We start from the raw sequence: 26,831 nt of genomic DNA, 5'->3' as shown, positions 1-26,831 counted from the left end.
ACTTGATCACATAAACACGTTTTTCCAAATACTTTTTACGATGTAATGTTTTCCCCTAATAGCGAACGAAATGGCCATATTGTCACGCACATCTGCGATCCGCGGAAGGTCACGTGACCCGACCCGGAAAACAGGCTGCTGGACTTCCCGCGCATGCTACGCTAACGAGCACAATAACCACTGATCAAGTCCTAAACGTCGGATATCGCCATCCTGTTTTAAAAAGCGCGTTCGCTCGTGTCTCACGTGAGAAATCTGGGATCGTAGTGATGTCTGGCTTGTCACGAGCCGTCATCGAACGTCTCGTTTCCCGCAATCCTTCGTGTAATGAACCTTTTTCAAACGATTTCCCGCCGTGCTTTATGACATGAACGTGATGCGTTTTTAATCATTTAATAACGTTTGATGTTTCCAGTGAGGCTTTGGGAGCAGGCCGCCGGCGTCCTCGACCTTTGCCGTGACCCCGCCGTTCCCCCCTCCCAGCCCCCCCCCCGCAGCTCGCGATAATCCGCAGATCGCGACAGATGTGTTTCGCTCGTCCAATTCGGCTTGCTATGACCGACCAATCGGAGGACGAGAAAGGGCTGATGTCATAGAATTTGAAATGTGACGGTTTAAAGATATAGTGCCATCGCTAATCCGGTTTTTGTTCGGCGGGCCAGCAGCGCGATTGATCGGTACGGTGCCGGGCAGATTACGCTGACGCGGCGACATTTTACAGGCCGGAGTCCGATTGGACGAAAGAAAAACGAAAAAAATGCAACATCCGCGTCCTGGAACAAATGTTACAATTTAGCTTGGAAAGGGAGGTCGGTACTTCTGAAAAGGTCGAGGTCGGCGCAGGAGGCTGCGCCGACCTCGACCATCCACCACTCGGCAAACGACCGCGCGTGTGTATGTGTGTGTGTTGATCACTAAGCAGCCTAACAGATTAGTAGCACGTTGTGCGTGCGGGTCACATTGCGTCTTTGACGGCGATCTTGAGGTCAAAGCGGGTTCGTCCCTCAGCCGCCAATCAGAGCCGAGGCCGCGGGTGACACTCGCGAACTGCGGTCGGCTTTTGAGACCTCGTTGGGGTTTCGAAACGATTTGGAGTCGGGCTTCGAGCGAAGGTCGCCGGTGGTGGGAAATGGTGATTTCCTCGGTATGTTGCGGGGAGGGATCGCTTGAAAATGTCAACGCTGAAAGTGTCGCATATGGACATTTTGTTTCACCTTTGTGATATGGTGGCAGTTGACAAATCGTTAAGACGACGGGTGTTTCGTTTCAGTTCATCAAGAACGCTCAAGACCCTTTCAGCCCTTTTTTTTGGTTCCCGCGGGCACATTGCCACTCCCATGGCGCGAGAGCCACGCTTCAAGTCCTTCCTTCGAACATTTCACACATTCGTCGTCAAGGCAATCCCGATGGACGGAGCGAACCGTGATACGCTTCTAGCGTAACGCTAAAGACAAAAACGGCAAAGACGCGCAATGGTTGCGACACTTTGACAAATTCAACATATTTGTTCATATCTGAGTAGTAACGATGGCCGCCTCATCATCGATCCCTCCGGTGTATTGCAACAAAATGAACGGTGAAGACGTTGGTAGAAGAAACAAAAACAGGAAGCGGTCGGACGCTGAGATGCATTTGTGTTCGTTTTGACGGGAAAGACGAGAACATTGCGATAGATCCAAAATGTCACCAGCAACTTCGCCAAACATTTGAAAGACGTTTTGGCCAAAGGGTTGCTTGACTGACAACCGGCGTCAATAAGTGTGACAGTTTGACAGTTGGCGGCTGCTGCTGGCCCTTTAAGAGGACTCGAAAGCCGATTAGCGCTCATCCCGCCACCGACATTCCGCCCGCGCGCGCGCTCGCCTCACTTTGGTCTTTTTTCTCGTCCTCGCTTCGTTGCCGTTGTTGTTGTTTGCATTTTTGCTTTAATTTCCACTTCCGGGCGCGCCGCGGGCCGTCGGCGGCGGCGCGCCTCCGCCGCGCGGCCGGTCCCCATGCAGAAGAGCGTGCGCTACAACGAGGGCCACGCGCTGCGCCTGGCGCAGCTGGCCCGCACGGAGGGCGCCAAGCGCGGCGTGCTGAGCAAGCGCAGCTCGGAGAACGTCCGCTGGAGCGACAAGTTCTTCGCGCTGCACCACAACCTCCTCTTCTACTTCGACGGCGAGCACAGCGCGCGCCCGTCGGGCATGTACCTGCTGGAGGGCTGCACGTGCGAGCGCGCCCCCGCGCCCGAACTGGCCTCGCTCGACAAGTCGCAGGTAGGCGGGGTCGGGGGTCGGGGGTCGGGTTCACTCTTGCAAGGTTTCCAGACACGCGCGGAGGCTCGAGCTGTCTTCGGCTTTCATTAGGGCTCGGAACGAGGGTCAGGCCTTCAAAGCAGACCCTCACCACGGCGTTAGGGTTTCGAGCCAGTGTTGAGGTTTCAAAGGAGGCTGAGGGTCGCAAAGTCATTTTTCGAGCGAGCTTCGCCGTTTCAAAGTCGAGTCTCGACTTTCCGGCGTGAGCCCGGCGCAAGGGAAGAAGAAATCCAAAGTGGGATCGAAGAATTCCTGAGATCCGGTTTGCCAGATCTGGCCCGCCGCGTCATTTTATGTGGCTCGGAACTTCCGGAACTCTGTAGCAAAATGTACAATTGCCGCATGTAATAAATAATAACGCTGCGATATTACCAAAACCCCTTTTACACTTACCCCTGGCTTCTGATTTCAAAACGAGTTGTGGATTTCTAATGTGATGAGGCAATGAAACATTGATTTGGTTTCACAGACATCACGACCGTCTGAGGGAAGCCGTAACTACAATGAGTTGGACCCCCTTTCGGGACATGCATGGGGTCTTCGACAGTTTGCACGTTGGCTTTTAAGCCGGTGTTGTGTTGTTTGGGACTTGTTTTGTCGCATGAGACGCGTCGAGCGACTTCTTAAAGACATAACAACCATGTTGTTCATGTCATGTTTGCGTTTTGTTTCTAAATACAAGAAATATGTTGGACGATAAGTGTTGGAAACGTGCAAAGAATTTAGGACGGCTAACGAGTATTCGATTGACAGGTGAAGGTCGAGCCCGCCGTGTTGTCAGCGCGTTCTGCGGACACGCCTGCAACGTCCCACGGTTGGGAGGAGATCTCGATTTCTGGGATTTCGGAGCCGCAATCGTTATACTTTTTTATTCATTCAGATTCGGCGGGCTTGTTAACAACACTTCTCAATTTTGTGTCCAATGGAAAAGACTTGATTTTCACTTTACGGGGCCTTGAAGTATCACGTGACTGAAGTGACTTGTGGTCCTCGCAGAAGGGGGCGTGGCCTATGAACACCGTCCGTGCGGGTCATTGTTGCGGTGCGGCTTAAATCGCGGGAAGCCGCATTAGCCGGACAAGCTGCCTCGTCGATGATGTAACACGCGCGCGCGAGCCTTTAAGCCCCCTGCTGGTCGGATGCCGCACACGCGGACAAGTGGCTCTCGCCCGTTCGTGTTACATCATTACCAAACATGCGGGTACACACATGATCTTCATCTTCATGTAAAGTGCTGTAAAGTGTTGCAAATACAGGAAGTCAGGTGGAATACAGGAAGTTGACGTGTGTGTGTGTGTGCGCGCACAGCACTACTTCCTGGTGTTGTTCGGCCATGACGGTCAGAAGCCTTTGGAGCTTCGAACGGAGGACGAGGCCGACTGTAACGAGTGGGTGGACTCCATACAGCAGGCCAGGTAAACACACACACACACACGCGCGCACACACATTCACCCGCTCTGCTCCAATGAGCAATGTCGATGAAGAAAATAATAACAAATAAATAACAAATCAAGTTGTGAGAGCATCAAAGACTTCAACCTGTTAAAGTCGACTTTTTTAAATGGTTTTAACTTCTTTTTACGCTCGCCTTCGGGATTGATGATGATTTGATGACGAAATGTATTTTTTCTATGCACAATGTTTGACTTAGGGTTAGGTGTTCAGACACGCATCTTGCGTTGAATGTATGATGGCGCGCACACGTACACAGGGGTCAAGTCCTAAATCGCGCAAGTACTTCAGCATTTTCTCCTCACTGGAAATATGATTTTTATTTTTTTGGGGGGGGGGGGGGCTGGATGTGACCGCGACCGAAGTGAGAGGTCGCGCGAGGAGATAAAAATAGAACAGTGAGCGCGCGAGACAGAAGGCCGGCGTGTGATGTAAGTCCGTAAAACGCAACTATGACCTAAATGTGAACTGCTGCGAGGGCAACGCGCACACGCGAATATGGAACAGTGCTGCGCTTATGTCCAATGTGTGTCAGCATTACAAATGGAAAAAAAAAGTTTGATTCCCCAGAGGAAATAATGCGTCTTTCTGCATGCGTGTGAGTGTGCGAACGCGTGTCTGTGTGCACGAGTGCATATGCACGTGTGTTTGAGCACGACGGTGTGTTCCTGTATGTGCGTGTTTGCATGTGTGCGTGTATCTGTGAGTGCGTGTGCGTATACATTTGTTTGCACGTTTGTTTGTGTTCCTTTGCATGTGTGTGTGTGTGTGTGTGTGTGTGTGTGTGTTCGCAAATGTGACTGTTTCTGTGTGTGCGTTTGTGTAGCTGTACACGTGAGTGCACGTGCATGTTAAAGTGCGTTGTGAGATTGTGCGTGTACACGAGCGTTTGCATGTGTGTACGTGTGTTTGTGTGTGTGTACATGTGCACATGTTTGCATGTGTGGGTGTGTGTGTATATTTGCATTTGCACGTGTTTGTTCGTGTGTGTGCGTGTGTGTGTGTCTGCAACACGCTGAATGCTAAAGGCTACGGTACGAGGCTAAACATTTGGTACAAGTGTCGCAATAAAAGCCAAAGAAGAAGCCCAACTTTTGACGTTGCCTTGCGGCGTGTGCGTGCGGTCAGCTACTCGGACCTGATCGTGGAGCGCGAGATCCTGATGCAGAAGTACATCCACCTGGTCCAGATCTTGGAGACCGAGAAAATCGCAGCCAATCAGCTCCGCACGCAGCTGGAGGACCAGGACACCGAGATCGAGAGGCTCAAGGCCGAGGTACGCGCCGCCGTCGGCTAATGCCGGCGCTAATGTCGGCGGTCCGGCTGACGCCGTTGTGCTTGTGTCGTGTCCAGATCGTGCTGCTCAACAGGAGCAAAGAGCGCACGCAGCCCAGCCAGAACGTCCTGGACGAGGAGGACCCCGACATCAAGAAGATCAAGAAGGTTCGTACGCGCGGCGCCGCTGATCACCCGCGCGCCTGCTCAAACGTCACTCGTGGAAGTGGAAGACATGCTGAGTCACTTGCTAGGTGTCACGTGACTTCTTTTGTCATGCGTGACTTCACAAGTCTTGAGTCTTGTTCGGTGACTTCTTCAGTGTCACGTGTTAACTTGTGACTTTAAAATAATTGAAGTGCCTTGGAACTTGCTGACTGACTTTAAGTGTCATTGGACTTCTAAAGTGTCATGTGACTAGTTAAGTGACTTATTAAGTGTCAACTGACTTATTTAGTGACTTAAGCGACGGGTGTCATGTGACTTGTTGAAGTGGAACTGAACCGTAGCTGTCAAAACTTCCCATTATATTACAAATGTGCATATCTTTATCTGCACTGCAAACATGCAGAATCTTACACAGTGAATTTAATAATAACCTAACCCTAATTTGATTATTTATTAATTTAATAATAACCTAACCAGCATCAAAGGTAAATAAATGTGCAGAGTCATTTTCACCTGTTCAACTTTCTCAGGGAAAAGTCGTCCGCCGGCTGTCGCGGGCCGACGGGGCACTCGGGTAGCTAGCCGCTAACGCCGGCAGTTGTACCATTTAATCAATAACAGAGCAATAAATGTATAATGCACTTTTTTTTTTCGCCCCCAAAATTGTCGAACATCAATAGTGCGCATTATACATGGGTATAGGGGAAAATGAAAAAAAATTTTCCTATTTTATAAATGTATGCAACCGTCTAGAGGTTATGAAAAAGCTGTACACTTTCATTTCAATATGCCACCGCCCACCTAGAGGTTATGAGAGAAGCGTACACTTTCATTCTCAGTTTCATTTGAATCCCATTAAAATAAAATTCAATGTGTTTCGTCGGCCCCTCATGTTATACCCATCTTACAAATTCTGCCTGGGTAATCAATCATATGAGCACAACTGTGTGTTTTCTCATTCACTAAATAAAAGTAGGGCTGTGAATTTCAAAATAAGAGCAAGTACATTAAAAAACGTATTATGTGTTCAAATAAAGTGCTTCACTTCAGAATAAAATACAGATAATACTTCACGTGTTGATCATATGGGTAGAAGCAAAATCATGCATTGTAAAAATGCATTATACATGGGTAGAGGGGTTTTCCAGAATTTTGAGGTCAACTTTGGTGGTGCGTATTATACACGGGAAATGACGGTCATTGACCTAGTGATTGAACATGATTTTGGATGATGCTGTGTTAAGTGTCACCTAACTTTCTAGCTGACTTCCGGTCACATGACTTGTCAAGTGATTTGCGAAGTGACTTGTTACGCGTCGCTCAGGTGCAGAGCTTCATGCGCGGCTGGCTGTGCCGGAGGAAGTGGAAGCTGATCGTTCAGGACTACATCTGCTCTCCGCACGCCGAGAGCATGCGCAAGCGCAACCACATCGTCTTCAACATGGTGGAGGCCGAGAGCGAGTACGTCAGCCAGCTGTCCGTCCTGGTCAACTGCTTCCTGCGTCCGCTGCGCATGGCCGCCAGCTCCAAGAAGCCGCCCGTGAGCCACCACGACGTCAGCAGCATCTTCCTCAACAGGTGCCACAACTGCCTTTTAAAAAATACAAAAGCAGCCAAATGGCGACACGACCGAGCCTTTAAGCACAATTACTGACCGGTAGAATAGGAAAAAGTGATTATTTTCAAACAAGTAAACATGTGCCGCAAAGAGTGAAATCTAATCAGGAGGAGATACCTGAAAGGGAGGCGGATTTTGCCTCGATTCGTGACGTTCGATCTCGGCGGGCTTTGAGTTTTTGCCGCGAAGGCCGCCGGCCGGCTCACGCGGTCCCGGTCCGTGTCTGCCCCAGCGAGACCATCATGTTCCTGCACCAGATCTTCCACCAGGGCCTCACCGCTCGCATGGCCAACTGGCCCACCCTCGTCCTCGGTGAGTCGCGCATCTCCGCGCCGTCCCGGCGGTCACCTTCGGCGTCGTCACCCTCTTCCTCCGTCCTCCAGCGGACCTGTTCGACATCCTTCTGCCCATGCTGAACATCTACCAGGAGTTTGTGCGCAACCACCAGTACAGCCTTCAGGTTCTGGCCAACTGCAAGCAGAACCGCGACTTCGACAAGCTGCTCAAGCAGTACGAGGCCAACGCCGCCTGCGAGGGCCGCATGCTCGAGACCTTCCTCACCTACCCCATGTTCCAGGTTTCAATACTACTGCTAATACTAGTACGACACCAGTACACAATCGTTTTGGTCGTTAGTAATTGCCGATTCGTTAGTGAGATACTTATTTAGGAACACTTAAAGTTAGCCATTGTACGAGTTAGTTAGTTAATAATAGTTGCTTAGCTAGTTCGAGGTTATTGTCATTTAGTAATAGTTACGCTTCGTTAGATTGTTAGTGATCTAGCAAGTAACAGTTGATTAGTTAGTTGGATAGAGCGATAGTTATAGTTGGCTATCCAGCTAGTAATATCTAGTTAGTTACTAATAGTTATAGTTTGTTATCTAGTTAGTAATAGCACCTGAGGTAGTTTTAGTTAAGTTAGTTTGGTTTGAAGTCAGCTCTGAAGTGTTAATCTTGTGAAGGTTATCTAATTAGTTAGTTGTAGTTAGCGTTCTAATACGTAAGCGTTAGTAATAGTGGTGAGTTCAGCAGGTAAAAATAGTTAACCAGTTAGTTATGGGTCATTATAGTAAGTAATAGTTAACGAATTAGTTGTATTTTCAGTATAGTTAGTTATAGTTGGCAATGATCAGGTCATTTGCTAGTTAGTATGAGCTTATAGTCATTGAGCTATTGCTAGTGTTGTAGTTAGTCAGCGTTGGCATTAGCATGTAGGTAATAAATCTTAGTTAGCTAGTTAGTGTTACTTGCAGTTGGGTTAGTGATTTGATTTCGATTTGTGACGAGCGGGCGTCCCCGCGTGCGTTTCCAGATTCCTCGTTACATCATCACGCTTCACGAGTTGCTCGCGCACACGCCGCACGAGCACGTGGAGAGAAATAGTTTGCACTTTGCCAAGTCCAAACTGGAAGAACTCTCCAAGTACGAATTTCTTCTCCTTCTTCTTCTTGTGTGGTTGTTGTTCTCAAAAGTGACAAATGTGTGTGCGGTGTTGTGTGTGTCATCAGGATGATGCACGACGAGGTGAGCGACACGGAGAACATCCGCAAGAACCTGGCCATCGAGAGGATGATCGTGGAGGGCTGCGACATTCTGCTGGACACCAGCCAGACCTTCGTCAGACAAGGTGGACGCCATCTTGTCGTTTCACACACACGCGCACACGCTCGGTGGTCAAAAGGGCGGCCTTATCGTTCGTGGGCTGTCGTGGCGAAGGCTGAAGCGCAAGTGTGCTGTCCCCGCCCCCGACAGGTTCGCTCGTCCAGCTGCCGTCGAGCAGCGAGCGCGGGATGCTGAGCAAAGTGCGTCTGGGCTCGCTGTCGCTGCGCAAGGAAGGCGAGCGCCAGTGCTTCCTGTTCACCAAGCACTTCCTCATCTGCACCAGGACGTCCGGAGGCAAGCTGCACCTGCTCAAGGTCTGCAAAAACGTTCTCAACCCGACGAAGAACCCAAAAAGCGGAGAGCGCAATGAATTGAGGGCCGACAAGCCAAAAAATGAGGAAATAAATGATACTTTTTGCGACACAATTTTGTTTAGGGTCAGTTTAGAGCTCAAAAAGAAAGCGTGCCATCAACTGAAGGCCAAGTACTGTTTGTCAGCTAGAAATTAGAAAATTGTCACAAATTTGGCTCGGATCACTTTAGAACAAGGGCTGTCAAACTCGGTTGTGCGGGTGACGGGTTCCCTCACACGGCGTTGTGACTGTGAAACCGTCAAAATGTCAAATCGCCTCATCGTATTATTGAATAAACACAGCCAAGAGATGGATCGCTGACCATTCTGAACTCAAAAGCAACATGGAAGTGAATTGCAAATAGAGGGCCCAGTTCATTTGGCCCTAGCTAGTTTGCTGCTGTTGAAATCAATATTTGGAACTTCATTAACAACAAAGAAATCCATTGCAAACGGGGGGGCGCAACTAATTCGGGCCCAACGGGTGCTTGCTGCCCGGACGGGCTGCGAGACTTTTGGCGCAATGAAGAGTTTTTGTGTTTGTGCTTCAGCAAGGAGGCGCGTTGTCGCTCATGGAGTGTACGCTCATCGAGGAACTGGACGCCAGCGACGAGGACTGTGAGCATGTCTTGGCCTCATTTTTGATCAAATGATTTTGAAACATTGATTGGAAACAAGTTTTGCTCGCAGACAACGCGGCGGGACAAGGGTTCAGCCACGCCGAGTTCAAAATGGTGGTGGAGCCCCCCGACGGCCAGACGTTCTCCGTGGTCCTGCTCGCTCCGTCGCGCCAGGAGAAGGCGGCCTGGACCAGCGACATCAGTCAGGTGAGCGAATGGCGCCTTGCAAATAGCGCTTCAGTCGTCTCACGTCTCGCCTTTGCGTTTCAGTGCGTCGATAACATCCGCTGCAACGGGCTGATGACCAGCGTCTTCGAGGAGAACTCCAAAGTGTCCGTGCCGCACATGATCAAGTGAGACGTCTCGCGCTCGCCACGTGACCGCACGCGAAACAAAGACGCGTTTGCAAATCAACAAACACGCGAACCAACAAACATTCATGGAAAAAACAAACAAATGTTAAAACAATATAAGTAAACATAATAACCAACACAAACAAACACACACACAATCAAGCATATTACACATACACACAAATAAACAAACACAACAAAGACTCACGACCACCACCAGGGCAGACATCCTCTTTGTTTTTTTTGTTGTTGTTGTTTTTTTTTTGCAAAAGTGTTCCAGAGCAGTTAGTTTGGTACCGTTGCGCATAGCAAAGTGAGCCGCTCGGTTCGAACGGCTCATTTGCGTAAATGCTTCCGATCGGCCGAAACGTCTTTACGGATATAAGCGCCGATAACGCCGTCCGCTTGTGAACGTTGGGCGCCCCCCCGCAGGTCGGACGCCCGCCTGCACAAAGACGACGTGGACATCTGCTTCAGCAAGACGCTCAACTCGTGCAAAGTCCCTCAGATCCGCTACGCCAGCGTGGAGCGCCTCCTGGAGCGGCTCACCGACCTCCGCTTCCTGTCCATCGACTTCCTCAACACCTTCCTGCACACGTACAGAATTTTCACCACGGCCGCCGTCGTCATCCGCAAGCTGGCGCACATCTACAGGCAACCCTTCACCTCCATACCCGTCAGGTACGCCGCTGCCAACTGGGAAACAACACTGCGGTCATCTGACCAAAACGGTGGAATCGGTGTCATGCGCGCGCATGGCCATAGGCAGGCGATGGCCCTTTGCAAATCAAAGACGTCAATTGGAAAAAAGCATTTTTCACCATTTTTTTTGTTGCTTTCCAACCGTTATCATATCGAGGACCTGGCCATGGTGAATTTGAACACGGCAAAGACATGGACATCAAATCAAAGACACATCCATGGAGATTGTCTTTTTTTTCATTGCTAGTTGCCATTTTACACATCAAAGATCGTCAATTCACAATTTGTTGGTATCCAAAATTTTACATATCAAAGACACATTCATGGAAATGTTTGTTTATATTGGTATCCACAATTTAAGACATCAAAGAAACATCGTGGTGATTTTTAAATTAGTATCCACTACAATGACAAAAAAAATAACCATTGGCTTTGATATTATGGGCATGTCTTGGGTATCATGTGCATGTCTTTGATGTGGCAAATAATGGCTAGCAATGCTAATGATAATTTGTTGGGCGAAATCCCATGGGCATGTCTTTGATGAGTAAAATGGCAACGAGCAATGAAAAAACACCTTCACGGATGTGTCTTTGATTTCATGGCCATGTCTTTGAGGTGTTCAAATTCACCACGGCCACGCCCTCAAGGTGTTCAAGGTTGGACACCCATGAAAAAAAAGTCTTTGGCTTGCAAAGGGACATCGCCGCCTAGTGGCCAGGCAGAAAGTCACAATAGGCACAACGATGATATCGTGGGCATCTCTTTGATATCATGGGTGTGTCTTTGATGTGTTAAATGCTGGATATCAATGAAAAAAAAATATCACATCTTTGATGTCTGTACACCGTTCAAAATACTGAGAATTGGATCAGTTTCCAGGTCCACAAATCCCCTTAGTCCCACTTTGGTCCACATCTTCATCGTCATCTTCCTCCTCCTCCTCTTCGTCGTCATTTTGTTGGTCAGGATCGAGCAGCACTCGTGCGACCGTCTGTCCATCATGTCTCTGTGTCCCGACTACACTCTGAAGATCACTCGGCTGGCTCTGGATCAGTCCAAGTAAACAAACATCCAAGCCCCCCCCCTGCCCCCATAATCAGTGACTCCATGCACACCTCCGCCTCCCTCAGTGGCGCCCCCCAATGGTGACAGGTGGTCTTGTGTCCTCAGGTCCCTGGAACTGTTCTTCGCCGCCAACCAGGGCTCGTGGGGCACGGACCCCCTGAACAACAAATCCCCGCGCCTGTGCCGCAAGTTCTCGTCGCCGCCGCCGTTGTCCCTCCCGTCTCGCACGTCTTCGCCTGTCCACACGCGCAAGCTGTCCCTCAGCTCGCCCGTGGGCCCCAAAGTTCTGGACCTTTCCTCCACGCCGTCCTCCTCCGCCGCCAGCTCCCCCACGTCCACGCACGGCCCCGGCCTCTTCGCCTCGTCCTCGCCGCCGCCCCACGCCGCCGCCCCGTCCAGGACGCTCTTCGGCTTCTCGTCCTCGCCGCCGCCCACCGTCACCAAGGCCCCCCTGGATCTCAGTCGCGGTCCCAGCTCGCCCGAACTCAGCCCGGGCGGCGAGGACGTCGGCGGCGGCGAACTGCCTCGCATCGACGCCTTCTGCGGGAAACTGAGGAGAAGCATCCGCAGAGGTGAGTCGTGTGGTTAAAAAAAAATAATCATAATAATCACCACGGATGTGTCGTTGATGTGTTGAATGCTAGAGCCCAATGAAAAAATCACCTTGGAACTGTCTGATGGGTTCCAAATCACATCGTATCATTGATGTTAAACGATGGATGCCGATGAAAATAAATCACCAAGGAACGACGTGTCTGTGAGGTGATGAATGGTGGACACCAGTGGAAAGGAAATTACCGACGAACGTGTCTTTGATGTGTAAAAATTCACCACCGGTGTGTCTTTGAAATCACGGAATTGGCATCCTGAATTGAACACACCAAAGACACGGTGTGGCGTGGCCAGTACAAAATCACCATCGGTGTGTCTTTGATATGTTGAATGCAAATAATTCACTGTGGACATAATTTGAATAGGTCAAACGATGGATGCCAATTAAAAAACAAAACACCGGGCATGTGTCTTTGATGGCTTACGTTTCACCATGGACATCTCTTTGATGTGTGGAATTTTGGATGGCCCCCCCAAAAAATTATTGTGTACAAGTTCCCCACAAATGTGTCTTTGATCTGATGGACATCTTTGATCGTCAAAAACACCAACGACATGTCTGTGATGTGCTGGTTTGTGGACACCAACCACAAAAAACCACAAATCTGAGTTCAGATTCTCCACGGACGCGTCTTTGATATCACAAGCATGTCTGGTGTGACGTAAAAAACGCTCGCACGACAGTTAACAGTGATGTCGCGTAAGCGGTGTCGCCATGGTTACGTGTAACTCGTGACTGCTCCCCCCCGACAGCCGTGCTGGAGTCAGTGTCTCTGGACAAATTTATTCCGGAATCTCCCACCGCCGCCGGCAGCAGCAACGAGTCCGGCGACGTGTCACCGTGTCGCTCGCCGTCCACGCCGCGACACCTGCGATACCGCCCGGCGGGAGGTATCGCGCCGGCGCCCGTCGAGTTATTCTGTCAAGACCGAGTTGCGGTTTGCCTTAACTGCGGTCTCGCTGTCTCGTCAGCGTCTTCGGCGGAGAACGCTCGCTGCGCCGTGTCGCCCGCGTCGGCCTTCGCCATCGCCACCGCCGCCGCCGGACACGGCAGCTCCCAGGGTAGGTTCCATCTTGGAGTGCTGTTCCATGTGAGGCGCAGCTATTATTTTTGGCCCACCTGGGGTCGCCGTTCTCACATTTTTGCACTTTGAATGTGTGCGGCTTTAAAAGCGGGGCCTGGCCTGGCGAGTGACGTGCGAGTCAGCAAACGAGCGTTGCTAAAAGTTTCCGGACAAAGACGTTATGGTCGTCTGGCAAGATGCTAAATCTCGCGAGAGAAAGTGCTAAAAGTCCTTCCCGTTTCCTGTTGCAGCGTTCGGAGGCTCGGAGAAGTCGTGCGACAAAGAGTTCATCATCCGCAGAGCCGCCACCAACAGAGTTCTCAACGTGCTGCGACATTGGGTGTCCAAACACTCGCAGGTGAACGCACACCACGACTTCCGTCGACATCTTTCTTTACCGACGTAAAGAAAATTCTGTTGTGTTACAACCTTTTTCCAAATATTGAATACATTATTTTTTTGCCCTCAGAATTCTATACGCAACATCCCATAATGACAGCATGGGAAAGTATTTTTTCTATTTTTTTTCTAGATTTATTAAAAATAAAAAACTAAGAAATCACATGCACATAAAGCCCATGCAGAAAGTGCTTAACTTTTTCCGCATTTTGTCAAATTACAACCTTATTGCATACAGTGCGAAAAGTGTTCACAGCGATAGATTTTCTGCCAGATTTTGTTCCAGCGTTTTTCCAAAAATTGAATAAATTCATTATTTGCCCTCATAATTCCACACACAACACCTCACAATGACAACATCAAAATGTATTTTTAAAAATGTTTACAGATGTATTAAAAAAAAATGAAAACAGTACTTAAACTTGTTCCAAAAGGGATTGATTTTCACGTAACACTCGGCAGGACTTCGAGAGCAACAGCGAGCTGAAGGTGGGCGTGGTCAGCCTCTTGGAGGAAGTTCTTCGGGATCCTGACCTTCTGCCGCAGGAGAGGAGAGCCACCGCCAACATCCTCAGGTTCTCGGCTTCCGCTTTTTTGTTTGCTTGCTGAACATCTAACTTGATGTATGTTGTCATCAGCGCTCTTTGCCAAGAAGAACAAGACGACACTCAGCTCAAGCTTGAGGACATTCTACAAATGGTACTTCATTTTCATAAGTCATAAAGAGTACTCTCAGTAAAACCGTTTTTTTTTTTTTTTTTTTTACCACATAATGATCGAAATTATCTTCTAACGATGAGCAGAAAAGTTGTCCGCTTCTCCACTTCATTGCGGTAAGAAAAAGAACCTTCATGTCGAGCCAATGATTCTGTTGTGAGGGTTTTCATCACATTTGTGTGTTTGTGCGCAAAGGCGGAAAGTCCAAAAGCAGAGTGTTTGGCGTCTTTGTCTGCGATGGAGCTGGCCGAGCAGATCACCTTGTTGGACCACATCGTCTTCAGGAGCATTCCCTATGAGTCAGTCCGACTATTACAATGATTTCGTGCTGGCCGATGCAGAAAATTTGCATTGCGGTCCGTGTGTCGTGTGCATAAAGATGATTGATTGATTGATTGATTGATTGTCGCAGGGAGTTCCTCGGTCAAGGCTGGATGAAGGTGGACAAGACGGACAAGACGCCTTACATCATGAAAACGAGCCAGCACTTCAACAACGTGAGTTCATTTCCAAAAAGACTTTTTTCCCCGACATTTGTTTTTGCTCTTTTCGTGCTCGCGTCTTATGTAAGCGAGAGGATTCCACGCATTTTGTAACGTATAACCAGGAAAGTGCATACTGTAGATGACATTATCAAGGTGTTGTTTTTTTTTCGGGTTTCTCCCCCAGATGAGCAACCTGGTGGCGTCGCAGATCATGACGCACGGCGACGCGGGCTCCCGGGCGGGCGCCATCGAGAAGTGGCTGGCGGTGGCCGACATCTGCCGCTGCCTCAACAACTACAACGGCGTCCTGGAGATCACCTCGGCGCTCAACCGCAGCGCCGTCTTCCGCCTCAAGAAGACCTGGGCTAAAGTCTGCAAGCAGGTGGGAGCGCGCGCTTCGTGACGGACGCAAAGTGTCGCTGCCTGATTTGGACACGCCGGGCGCTCAAAAGATGAGGAACACTTCTCAGCAAAATTGTGTCATTCTAATTTGTATTGAATCTACTTTCATATGAAAGTTGTATTCATTTATAAAAAGTAATTAGATTTTTTTTTTTTTCTCCAAAAATGTTTGACCTAAATTTGGGCATTTTTTTCCCCCCTTCAAACTGGTTAATTCAAATTGATTTTTTTAATGTATTCATTTGTCATTTTTAATTTAATTAATTTTGGCATTTTTTTTCTTAAATATTGATTAAGTAATATGTATGTTTTCAGTGTATTCATTTTGTATTTATTTATAAAACGGCATCTTTTCTCTAGAAAAAAAGTTTACAATTTTCTAGTTTTTCAAGAATAAAGCCGTTTTTTCTAGAGAATTTTCTTTTTTTTTAAAACTCATATTTTTCAGACAAAGCATAATAATCTTACATGAATACTTTTTACACAAAAAGTTGTATTGTTCAAAATAAACTTTTTTTCAAAATGAAAATTCAGAATACGCAAGTCATAAATTAAGATAAAAATGTAATGGAATAATGGGTTAATTTATTTACTATTAATAATATTTAAAAAGACGAGTAAAATAAAACAAATACATATTTAACATCAAACGATTTAAAAAGAAGTAATAAATGAAAATGACAGAATTTTTGTATTTAAACAATGCATTATTTAAATATTGAAAATAAAATGACAAAATATTTCACAAATATATATATATATATATATAATATATTTTTCTTTTACATGCGCTCCGAATGAGCTGCCCCGTGTGTCTTTTCCAAAATCAGACGGGGCTTTTTTATTACAAATGTTTGCCAGCCCCGCCAGGCGTACGGTGCTCCTTTCTCCGCACCAAACTCTTCTGCCTTGTGCGCGCGCAGACCAAGGCGCTGATGGATCGTCTGCAGAGGACGGTCTCGTCTGAAGGACGCTTCAAGAACCTCCGAGAGACGCTGAAAAAGTAAACGTGGAGCTCGAAATGCTTATTTGGTGTGTGCGTGTGTTACAAGTGTGTGTGTGTGCGCGCAGCTGTAACCCTCCGTGCGTTCCCTACCTGGGCATGTACCTGACCGACCTGGCCTTCATCGAGGAGGGGACGCCCAACTTCACAGAGGACGGCCTGGTCAACTTCTCCAAGATGAGGATGGTAAATCAAATCGCTTACAAGATTTCCAAAAAAAGCCGACGGGAGCACATTCGTTTTACTGTTGGTTTTTATTCCATGGGGATTTTTCAGCTGTTGAATTAATTCTACTCGAACGTGACTACAATTATTGGCTGAAAAAAGGCAGCAGTTCACGCTATTTGCTGAAAATGTGGATAATAACCTATATTCATCGTTTAAACGAGTGGTTTTCAAACTTTTTCACTCCCAAAAATATTTGGCTCGCCAAGTCCCACCATATTGGCCAAGACGAGAATACAGTAGCATAGAAGCCCCAAGCGTTCGTCCAAAGGGAGATTTTATTCCTATTAAGTAGATTGAACGGTTTTGTTAGCTACAGTGACATTTCGCGCCGTTTGAACAGATTAACACTGCGCTTAACTATAGAAAAATAAGAACTGTTCTCAAATAATGATTCAATCAAAATGTACTGTAAAATGTTAGTTTGAACAATAAATGGCTTACAGATGATTTGTTAAAAATAAATAAAGAAATAAAGAAATAAAAGTCAAAAATGCCCCGCAAGTGCGTATGTTCGTGCACGTGCGGCGAAGACGTTCCGTAACTTCCACGCTGTCTGAAACGAGGTCTTTGTCTCCCCGTCAGATTAGTCACATCATCCGAGAGATCCGGCAGTTCCAGCAAGCTCCTTACAGGATCGAGCACCAGGCCAAGGTCGGGTGCGCGTGCGCGCTTCTTTCAGCTCCTCTCTGTTCGCGCCTGTTTGATTGACAGCCATTTTGTGGCCCCGTCCCCCCTGCAGGTGACTCATTTCCTGCTGGACAAGACGCAGGTGATGGATGAAGACGCGCTGTACGAGCTCTCGCTGAAGATTGAGCCGCGCGTACCGCCGGGCTAAGCTAATGCTAAGTGGCTCACATCTCGCGTTGCCTTATGCTAGCCTGTTAGCACAACCGGTAGCCAGGCTAATCCCTGCTAATTTGGATCAGGTGAGGCTTTGATGTCCTGTTGCCTGGCAACCAACGCCACTGTTCTCCACCCGTCAAAGGAAAGAAACAAAAAATAATCTCTCCAATTTGTGTGGGAACGGGCTGATTAAATTCTACTGGTTACCATGGTCACCAATCAGCTCAGGTGACATCCTTTCAAATGTGCGACGTCTTGCTGACTGGAACGTTAGCTTGAGTGTCACACAGTCAACAAAAACCATGGGCGTGATGTCACTTCCTGTATGTCATGGATCCACTTGATCACATTTTGAGATCACTTCCTGTATGCAGTGGCGACACAGGACCACAATGTGATGTCACTTCCTGAGTTCAGTGGAAATCTTTTCAAAGTGGATGCACTAGATCATACTCTGACATCACTTCCTGTATGCAGCGGGCCACTTGATCACACTGACATGACTTCCTGTTGGCAGTGGATCCACTGGATCCCACATCAGGACTACTTCCTGTGGGGTGGCTGACGCTATGGTGTCACTTCCTGAAAGGACTGAGCCACTGGATGACTGTAATGTTAATTTAGACGGTGGATCCACTGTGACAACATTTTCTGTATGGAGCAGATCTACTGGATCACAATGTGATGTCACTTCCTGTATTTGGCGGATCCGCTGGAATTCCACCGAAGTAACTTCAAAAGTGGATTGCCGAGATCACAGTGTGACATCACTTCCTGGACACGGTGAATTCAAGGGACCACAATGTGATGTCACTTCCTGGACACGGTGGATCACGCTGTGACAATTATTTCAAGCCTGTGTTGCTTGTTAGCGACAAACTCGTTAGCTTAGCTTCTAAAATTTTGTACACAAACTTTTGTACCCTGAACGTAAGTTTGCTCATTTTACAAAAGAGAATTGACCTCAAAGTTTTTTTTTTTTTTACGTCATACAACAATAATACGGTATGTTCCATCATCATTATTATTCCTTATCAAAAATATTGTCAGTCTAATGTTAGTGACGTGTTATATTTAGTTCACTTTTGGAATGTATTAGTTGAGCATTGACACCTTTGCACTACGTTGTCATTTGATATCCTTGTAGTTTGACCGTGAAAACGTATTGTTTAATGTCGATACTTCTGATATTTATTCATATTTTAATTGATATTAGCACCTGATATGTCTTGTTGTTTTCCATTAACATTGCGGCAATAAAAGTCCTGATAAATATGTGACGTGTGTGTGCGTGAAAGTCAAACAGATCTAAACATTTCTGACGGCCCTGTCAACTTATGATTGGCCCTCACGTGTTTAAACGGGGCGTGAGGGGGCGGGGCCTGCTGCGAGGGGAAGCTCATTAAGAAGAGAAGAGAAGACGGTCGGCTTCAGGCACAGCATCGTCCCCGCAGGTAATAGACCTCCTTTTTCTCTTACTTCACAAATATGACTTTTACATTTAGAGTTTTTTGTAACATTGATTTTTCTTTTGGTATTATTTTCTTTTTAACATTTCATTGTAGGCTGTCCTTGTGTGCATTGAAATGCGGCATTATTATTCTACCAATGATTAATCTTGTCAGTATTTGTGATCATCGGAGTGCTTTTTAAGGTATGATGTCATCCAAGGCTCGATGCAAACTTAAATTTGATGCTAACTTTAAAGGGACAGAGTGTCCCGAGTCATTTTCCAGATTGTTTTGCATTTCTTGCAAGGTGTAGTCACAAAAATGTCTCAGAGTTCCTCTTGACTCCTGCTCGGCCGTACTGGAGGTAAAAGTTCACCAGCCATGAGGGGTTTAGCAGGGCGGAGGTGTTAAGACCATTAAGTCGACTTAGTGATCAAGTTAAACCCTCGTTTCTTCCTGTTTTGCCTCTTTGCGACCATCTGACTTTTTGCTACCCCAAATCCTTCGTCCTGGAAAGTCGCTCACTGGGTTCTGCTGTGGTGGCTCCAGTGGATTTGTGGCCCACGGCCAGTCTTTCTTGGCGCCGTGGCGGCACAACGCTCCTGTGATCGTCTAAAAATATGACGTTATAAATATAGACGTGGAGATGACGGAAGCATTTTAGCGCTGCATAAGGGAAACGACCTTCTGCAAAGTAATGTCCATACTGTCCAGGTGGCTAAGCTAACTAGCTGGAAGCTGCGATAAGATGCTAACGGCGTGTGCCACAGCTTCCACTAAGCTTGTTAGAGGACAGACGCAAATCTGGTTTGGACGATCCAGGTGCTAAAGTCCCACCAGGTGGCCCTCTGGTGACCTTCTCGTCAAATTTCCAGAGGAAAAATTCAACAAAAAAAAATCCAGCCACCAAAGCCAATTTGACTTACGAGATATTTCCATTATGAGTAGACCCACGAAAAACAAATTCAGCCCCCGAAAACAGTTTGCGCGAGCACCGTGAAATTTGGGAGACGTCTCCATCATGAGCAGGCCTACAAAAAAAAATGTCTCGAGAAGGATCCAGAAGAAACCGTGCCTGAAAGTATGCAGGAAGTCTGTCATTTTGGTTGAAAAGAGCCATTAGCCATTTTGTCCATTTCCAATGCTACTTCAAGGATGAACTCCACCTAAAGAGTTGTCCGATTGCCACCAGATTTGAAGAATGTATAAGAGACAGATGGTGTCTTTAGACTTTTCATTTGTTGATTAATTTCATTTTTTTTTTGCCTCTAGCTCCTTCACTTGTGACTCAAAGTTGAGGCAAAGATGGCTAACTCCTTCACGCGCCTGATGTCGGGCCGCAACACCACCGCCCTACTGGCCACCCTGGGGGCGGGCACCGTGGCGACCGGCTTCCTGTTGAGCGACAGCAGCTCTCTGGCGGCGGAGGCGAGGAAGAAGCTCTATCCGACCAGGTGACTGCCACCGATAGAAATAGAAATACGCTACTAACGTGACAGTAACAATGTGTCACGTTGACATGGTCGGTAGAGTTAGTCGTGAGTAACAGTGTGTCACGTTCCGTCGAGTTAGTTGGGAGTAACAATCTATCGCATTAACATGGAGGGTGGAGTTAGTTGAAGGAATGCATCACAGGGTCAGTAGGGTTAGTCATGAACAATATGTCACATCGACATGGTTGGTAGAGTTAGTCAGGAATAATGTCGACGTGGTCGGTACTGTTAGTTGGGAGTAACAATGTGTCACGATGTTGCGGGGAGAGTTAGTTGGGGCGTTACATGGTTGGTCGAGTTAGTTGGAGTAACACTGCGTCACAGGATTGGTACAATAAATCAGCTGTAACAAAATATCACATGAATATGGTCGGCAGAGTTAGTCAAGAGTGACAATGTGTCACGTTGACGAGTTGCAGCCGATGTGTTGTGTGTGAGCGCGGACGACGTCATCGTGTCCCAGTGTGAAAGTCACCGCGGTGTCGCCGAGTGGAAGTGACCCTCTCAGATTTCATGCACACTTGTGACCAGCTTAGCAAACTTCACACCCCCGCTCCCTCGCTACGACCTCTCGTCCTTGCAGCTCTGACTTCCCCGACCTGCGCAAACACAACAACTGCATGGCGACGGCGCTGACGCCCGCCATTTACTCCAAACTGCGGGACGAGGTCACCCCCAACAACTGGACCTTGGACCAGTGCATCCAGACGGGCGTGGACAACCCCGGGCACCCGTTCATCAAGACCGTGGGCTGCGTGGCTGGCGACGAGGAGAGCTATCAGGTCAGAAGAGGACGTCCAATATTTTAAGCTTGTTGCTAGGCAGAAATCATGGGACTCCTAACCCAATCTACAGTATAAAAATGACAATAGACAGTCACTTGTTGCGAAGCAGAATTTTTTTGGGGCACAACCATTGGTGCCCCAAAGTTCTGAAGTCACTAGTTGGTAAGCATGGGTTAAAAATATTGGTTCCCTAAAGGTCAATGGAAAAAAAAAAACTTTTGTCAGTTGTTGCAAGGAAGAATTCATGGGGCACAACCATTGGTGTCCCTAAGTTCAATCAAAAAGTATACTATTTCTGTTGTCACTTGTTGCTGGGTAGAATTTGTGGAGTACAACCATTCTGTTAAAAAACAAACCAAAAAAAAACAATTTCATCACTTGACTTGTTGCTAGGCAGAATTCATGGGGCACAGCCATTGGTTCCCCATAATTGTTACAAAAAAAAGCATAATATTTCCGTTGTGCAGTCATTTTATTGAAATAAAGTACACATTTGAATGTGTGGACTCTCAAAGTTCTTCACTTAGTTCAAATAAATCCAGAGTAAATGAATAGCAGTTGTCACTCTTTATGTATTCCAAAAAAGTCTTATTTCCATAGAATAAAGAGCTACGAGGTGTAAATTGGTCCTTCTGTCTGTGCTAATGGTGTCATTTGATTTCCAGGTGTTTGCGGATCTCTTTGACCCGGTCATAAAAGACCGCCACAACGGCTATGACCCCAGAACCATGATCCACCCCACGGACCTGGACGCCTCTAAGGTACTCGCACCCCGCCGAGCCGCCAAGTTGTGCACAAAATGATGCTCCGGTCTCGTCTTTCCAACCAGCTGACTAACGGCACGTTTGACGACAACTACGTGCTGTCGTCTCGCGTGCGCACGGGCCGCAGCATCCGCGGCCTCAGCCTCCCGCCCGCCTGCAGCCGGGCGGAGCGCCGCGAGGTAGAGCGCGTGGCCGTCACGGCGCTGGCCGGCCTCAAGGGGGACCTGGCGGGGCGCTACTACAGCCTGGGCGAGATGACCGACAGCGAGCAGCAGCAGCTTATCGACGTAAGACCGTCACCGCCGACACGATTCATGGGGCGCGATCATTGGTGCCCCGACGTTCAATTCATAATGTTACGCATTTGTGCGGTCACTTGTCGTTAGGCAGATTCATGGGGCACAAGCTTTAGTGCCCCAAAGTCCAATATGTTTTTTTTTCAAAGTCCACAGCCAATAGGTGTTCTGCATGATTCACGGAGCACAATCATTGGTTGACCCACTTCTGGACTTGTCCCGATTGTATTGTTTTTACTTCATCTAATCCTAAAGAAATATCTAGGGTTATCCGTTCTGATCTTTGTGTTCTGATCCAATCCTGCCGCGCTCCTCTCAGGACCACTTCCTGTTCGACAAGCCCGTGTCTCCTTTACTCACCTCGGCCTTCATGGCCCGAGACTGGCCTGATGCCAGGGGCATCTGGTAAGAAGGTTCCAGAAAGAAGAACCTCACATACAGTGTAGGATTTAGAGACTTAGAGTCTTAGCAGCCGAGAGCGGACTTCCATGTGTCCCAGCCGCCTTCCCGGTCTTTCTTCTTTTGTACATTTGAGTGTTTTCTTCTTCTTCCACCCTAATGAAACCTGTAGGACCACTTCCTGTTTGACAAGCCCGTGTCGCCTCTGTTGACATGCGCCTTCATGGCGCGAGACTGGCCCGACGCCAGGGGCATCTGGTAGGCGGCACGTGTGCTGTGTGCTGCATGCCCATCCACCTGCCCCGTAGTCCCCCGTTTCCTTGCCGTGTCTCGATTGCCCGTCCGTGCCACGCGCTGAACGCTTGATGTTCTTCCTCAGGCACAACAACGAGAAGACCTTCCTGATCTGGATCAACGAGGAGGACCACACCAGAGTCATCTCCATGGAGAAGGGGGGCAACATGAAGAGGGTCTTTGAGAGATTCTGCAGAGGACTCAAGCAGGTATGCGACTTGACCCACATGTGTCTTTTTTGTCACATTAAAATTCATGATTGAAAGAACATTACAAGAACTGTACTTTGCTGCCAGGCAGAATTCGCGGGACATTAGTCCAAAGTTCAAAGAAAAACATAAGCTCATTTGCACTTTATTCTCTTGTCGCCAAGGGCCAATCAAAAACATCTACTCCTTTGCGCCTGAGTTACTAGTTGCTAGGCAGAATACATGGGGTACATGGAAGCTACGCATTTACTAAGTGTTCTGTTCTTCAGCAGCGTCCACTGGGCGTGAACCCCGAGTCCAATAAAAAGCATCAACCAATTTGCTCTTTACACTGTTGTTGCGAGGCAGAATACATGGGCACAGTCATTAGTGCCCCAATGTTGAATTACAAAAAAAATAATAATAATTGTATCTTGTTGCTGGGCAGAATTATTGGGACACAACCGTTAGTGCCCCAAAGTTCAATTAAAAAACAATTTCTTGAATCACCTGTTTGTATATTATAATTTTTTTGGCGCAACCATTATTTCCCCAAGGTTCAAATTAAAAAGATTCAGTTGTGCCAAAAAGTATTTTCTGTCGTCACTTGTTGCGAGGCAGAATTCTTGGGGCACAACCATTGATAACCCAAAGTTCGAATTCAAAAAGGCACAACAATTGGTGCCTCAAACCTCTATTCATTTAAAAATCATATTTCTTTAGTTTCTAGTTGCTTAGCTAGAGTTCGTGGGGCACAACCATCGGTGCCCCAAACTCAATTAAAAAACAATTCCTGTAGTCACTTGTTTCAAAGCAGAATTATTGGGCACAACCAAAGTCCAGTTAAGAAAATCTGATCGGTGTTGCTCGGCAGAATTGATGCGGCACAATTACAGGTTAAGAAACAACATTGGCATTCACAGGTAGAACATCTGATCCAAGAGAGGGGCTGGGAGTTCATGTGGAACCAACATCTGGGCTACATCCTCACGTGCCCCTCCAACCTGGGCACCGGCCTCAGGGCGGGCGTGCATGTGCGCCTTCCCAAACTCAGCAAGGTAACACGCACGCGCGCACGCACGCACACACAGTAGTGTAGTGGTGCCTTGAGATACACGTTTAATTTGTTCCGTGACTACGCTCGTCATCGCAAATCACCTTTCACCGTGGAAATTGATCTATAAGACATCCTTCTGCTCCACCCACCCACTTGAAAAAAAAAAACATAAAAAACATGTTTTCCATAAGGAAAATATCGCTCTGTGTAACCATTCTACTGTACTTTATACAAATACAGGAATGACATTACTAAATAGAATATAAAGAGAATTTTTTTTGCCACATTTATTGCTTCAATTCAATGGACATTGTGCTGCCCATTCTGGTGTGTACGTCTTGGCCACCTGGGGGCAGTATAATAATATATACGGATGTAAACGAGCTCCACAGTAAGATTTATTTATTTATGTATATATTTTTTAACCCAACCCCCATTTATTCATGGCAAAAAAACATGCTTGTTAGTTTTTGTTTTTTTTTTGTGGGAAAAAATGTTTTCATGGCAATCATAATGGAGTGGCAATTAGTTGTGTATTTCTTCTCGTCCCTGCGCGAATAGTGCGTTTCCTCTAGATTGTCTGACTACATGTGTTGCTGCACTGTTTGTGTTCCAATACCTGTTGCTTGAAGGGTTATAACTAGCGCAACATTGATGCTACTTTCGGTAGCCCATCTATGGTGCTTTGCCTTTTGTGTTAGCATTAAGCTAGCGGCCTTTCATATAAGGCAAAGTTGTGTGGTCGTGTGATTCTCTTTGTTTTATGCTGAGTTTGGCAATAAACCTCAACTGAGTGGTTCACGGACTGCCAAAATGCTGCTTGTGATGTTCGTTGAAACCATCTTTTGCTCCTAACTCAAATTTGTGCTCTCAACTTAAGACAAAAAATAATAATAATCAGCCGATCAACGGGAAAACGCGGATAAAGTCATTAGGGAGGAGGAAATGTGTGCGTTCAGAATCATTCACACAATCCTTTCTCCCGAACCGCTACGGCGAGATTTTTAGCGAACTATATTATAAAAGATCCCTTGATAGAGAGTAAGGAACAAGTGAATGTGGTTCCCACAGGATCCTCGCTTCGCCAAGATCCTGGACAACTTGCGTCTGCAGAAGAGGGGCACGGGCGGCGTGGACACGGCGGCCACGGGCGACACTTTCGACATCTCCAACAACGACCGCCTGGGCAAGTCGGAGGTGAGCGTCCCTCGTCAACGGCGGCCAATCGCCGGCGTGGGCAAAGTGCGGCCCGCGGGTCATGACGTGTGACCCGCCACGTTCTTTCGTCGGAGACCCCCGAGCTTTTACGTACTCGAGTCCTGCAATAGTTGTGGCGTTCATTTCGCCGAATAAAATATATACTGTAGATGTTTTTATTTCTGATGAATTTGATATTCATTTATCTCATTAAATCATTGATTAATTTATTCATTGTACATAACACAATTTTACAAAGTTGTAAAATTAACACTATATCACAAACTAGCTTTTTTAATTAAATTAATTATACATGATACAAATGAATTACATTTATTTAGCATTTCCCCCTAAAATTGGTTGTTTTATTTTTTTATTCATTACCTTAATTTGTTAGTTGACTTATTGTAAATAACAAAATAAAAATAATAGTAAAATAATATTTTCTATAAATTCAGTCATATTTCCTTATTTCTTTAATGTTATAAAATAATTGGTTAATGAATTAATTTAATTTTAAATAAAATATAATTATTTGGAATAAATTAACAGATCTATTTACATGCACAATTAAATTAAATAGGTTATATTTTATTTTATAATATAGATTTTAGAGCTTAATAAAATAAATGACATACACTTTCAATTTTTAAATAGGTTTTTAGTCTGAATATTTTGTAAGAATTAATAATGAATTCAATTCTAACTAAAAGATATTAGAATTATTTACAATGAAATTTTAAATGAAATTAATTTACATAGACATTTAACATTTACAAACATATTTTGTAACTAAATTATTAATCAATGAATAATTATAAATATTGAGAATGAATTATATAGAACGAATTCATAAAATAAACTATCATACACATTTAGATATTTTTTAAATGAGGAATTTAATTCAAAATTAATAAATGTAGAATGAATTCTATTTTTATTTCTATATATTAAAAAAATAACATTTAAAAAAATATTTTAAAATGATAATTTGTTAATGATTAAATTAGAAACGATTGAGAATAAATGAATACCCAAATTTATATGCAAATTTTAACATTTATTTGATTTAATATGTGGTTAATTTATGAATAATTCAAGTACAAATAAACCTTTTGGCTAATTTGATTATATTTTTTTTTTTTTTACTTCATCTCCGACTATCTCTGAGCTGTCCATTTGTCCGTTGTTTTAAAAGTCAAATGTAGCCCTTGAGCGCCGAGGTTTTGTGTTTTGGCGTGGCAAAGCGTGGACCGTGCCTTGTGTGTGACGTCCACGCAGGTGGAGCTGGTGCAGCTGGTGGTGGACGGCGTCAACTTCCTGATCGAATGCGAGAAGAGGCTGGAGAAGGGCCAGGACATCAAGGTCCCGCCTCCCATCGCCATGTTTCGCAAATAGACGATTGATGCTTCTACCTCATGCTCTACTCACACATCAGTAAAAGCACGACAATATGCTTTCACTTCCTGTTTCCTGTTTCACTTCCTATAGCATCTGCTCATACGCAACATCACGTGATCAGAAGAATATTTGACCCAAGACTCCTGCATGTGCGCCTCACTTCCTGGGTTGAAACCAATCCCCAGAATGCCTCACAAACCCGTGAAATCAGTGCAATCTCATTGGCAATTTAAGTTTCCTAAG

The 26,831-nt window shown here is 46.4% G+C and overlaps 2 protein-coding genes across 7 annotated transcripts; both read left to right on the top strand.

The window, feature by feature from the left end:
* Window positions 1-860: 860 nt before the first annotated feature.
* rasgrf2a (Ras protein-specific guanine nucleotide-releasing factor 2a) lies at window positions 861-18,543 on the top strand. Of its 5 annotated transcripts, none has more exons than XM_061747179.1 (29): window positions 865-2,258; window positions 3,606-3,712; window positions 4,879-5,026; window positions 5,104-5,193; window positions 6,518-6,771; window positions 7,044-7,123; window positions 7,195-7,388; window positions 8,126-8,235; window positions 8,322-8,440; window positions 8,566-8,729; window positions 9,319-9,385; window positions 9,458-9,594; window positions 9,658-9,740; window positions 10,173-10,421; window positions 11,412-11,504; window positions 11,616-12,082; window positions 12,876-13,013; window positions 13,095-13,184; window positions 13,438-13,544; window positions 14,048-14,160; window positions 14,224-14,284; window positions 14,389-14,418; window positions 14,498-14,601; window positions 14,715-14,799; window positions 14,972-15,169; window positions 16,113-16,192; window positions 16,261-16,378; window positions 17,008-17,071; window positions 17,160-18,543. In XM_061747179.1, exons 1-29 carry the CDS (start codon window positions 1,995-1,997, stop codon window positions 17,198-17,200), a joined length of 3,855 nt encoding a protein of 1,284 aa, XP_061603163.1. In that variant the 5' UTR covers window positions 865-1,994; the 3' UTR covers window positions 17,201-18,543. The 5 variants fall into 5 exon arrangements, 4 of the variants coding, with proteins under 4 accessions (XP_061603163.1, XP_061603166.1, XP_061603162.1 ...); XM_061747178.1 differs by having other exon boundaries at window positions 883-2,258; window positions 17,003-17,071; XM_061747181.1 differs by lacking the exon at window positions 11,412-11,504 and having other exon boundaries at window positions 890-2,258; window positions 17,003-17,071.
* Window positions 18,544-18,585: 42 nt separating this feature from the next.
* Window positions 18,586-26,649, top strand: ckmt2a (creatine kinase, mitochondrial 2a (sarcomeric)). 2 transcript variants are annotated; one of them, XM_061747217.1, is made up of 10 exons: window positions 18,586-18,717; window positions 19,987-20,168; window positions 20,791-20,989; window positions 21,658-21,753; window positions 21,822-22,043; window positions 22,372-22,457; window positions 22,831-22,954; window positions 23,857-23,991; window positions 25,062-25,187; window positions 26,469-26,649. In XM_061747217.1, exons 2-10 carry the CDS (start codon window positions 20,020-20,022, stop codon window positions 26,583-26,585), a joined length of 1,254 nt encoding a protein of 417 aa, XP_061603201.1. In that variant the 5' UTR covers window positions 18,586-18,717; window positions 19,987-20,019; the 3' UTR covers window positions 26,586-26,649. The 2 variants fall into 2 exon arrangements, with proteins under 2 accessions (XP_061603201.1, XP_061603200.1); XM_061747216.1 differs by lacking the exon at window positions 22,372-22,457 and adding an exon at window positions 22,624-22,709 and having other exon boundaries at window positions 18,587-18,717.
* Window positions 26,650-26,831: the final 182 nt, after the last annotated feature.

This window comes from Phyllopteryx taeniolatus, chromosome 15, assembly GCF_024500385.1.
Source record: "Phyllopteryx taeniolatus isolate TA_2022b chromosome 15, UOR_Ptae_1.2, whole genome shotgun sequence".
Lineage (NCBI taxonomy): Eukaryota > Metazoa > Chordata > Actinopteri > Syngnathiformes > Syngnathidae > Phyllopteryx > Phyllopteryx taeniolatus.
Note: the sequence above shows the minus strand (reverse complement) of the source record. Positions and strands in the feature narration are given on the sequence as shown.

Excerpts from the sequence above, each read along its gene's own strand:
- rasgrf2a (XM_061747178.1), top strand. The coding sequence starts at position 1,995 with ATGCAGAAGAGCGTGCGCTACAACGAGGGCCACGCGCTGCGCCTGGCG. Across the intron at positions 2,259-3,605 it reads CCTCGCTCGACAAGTCGCAG|CACTACTTCCTGGTGTTGTT; the intron begins GTAGGCGGGGTC and ends GTGCGCGCACAG. Across the intron at positions 7,389-8,125 it reads TCACCTACCCCATGTTCCAG|ATTCCTCGTTACATCATCAC; the intron begins GTTTCAATACTA and ends GTGCGTTTCCAG.
- ckmt2a (XM_061747217.1), top strand. The coding sequence starts at position 20,020 with ATGGCTAACTCCTTCACGCGCCTGATGTCGGGCCGCAACACCACCGCC. Across the intron at positions 20,990-21,657 it reads GCGACGAGGAGAGCTATCAG|GTGTTTGCGGATCTCTTTGA; the intron begins GTCAGAAGAGGA and ends TTTGATTTCCAG. Across the intron at positions 25,188-26,468 it reads ACCGCCTGGGCAAGTCGGAG|GTGGAGCTGGTGCAGCTGGT; the intron begins GTGAGCGTCCCT and ends ACGTCCACGCAG.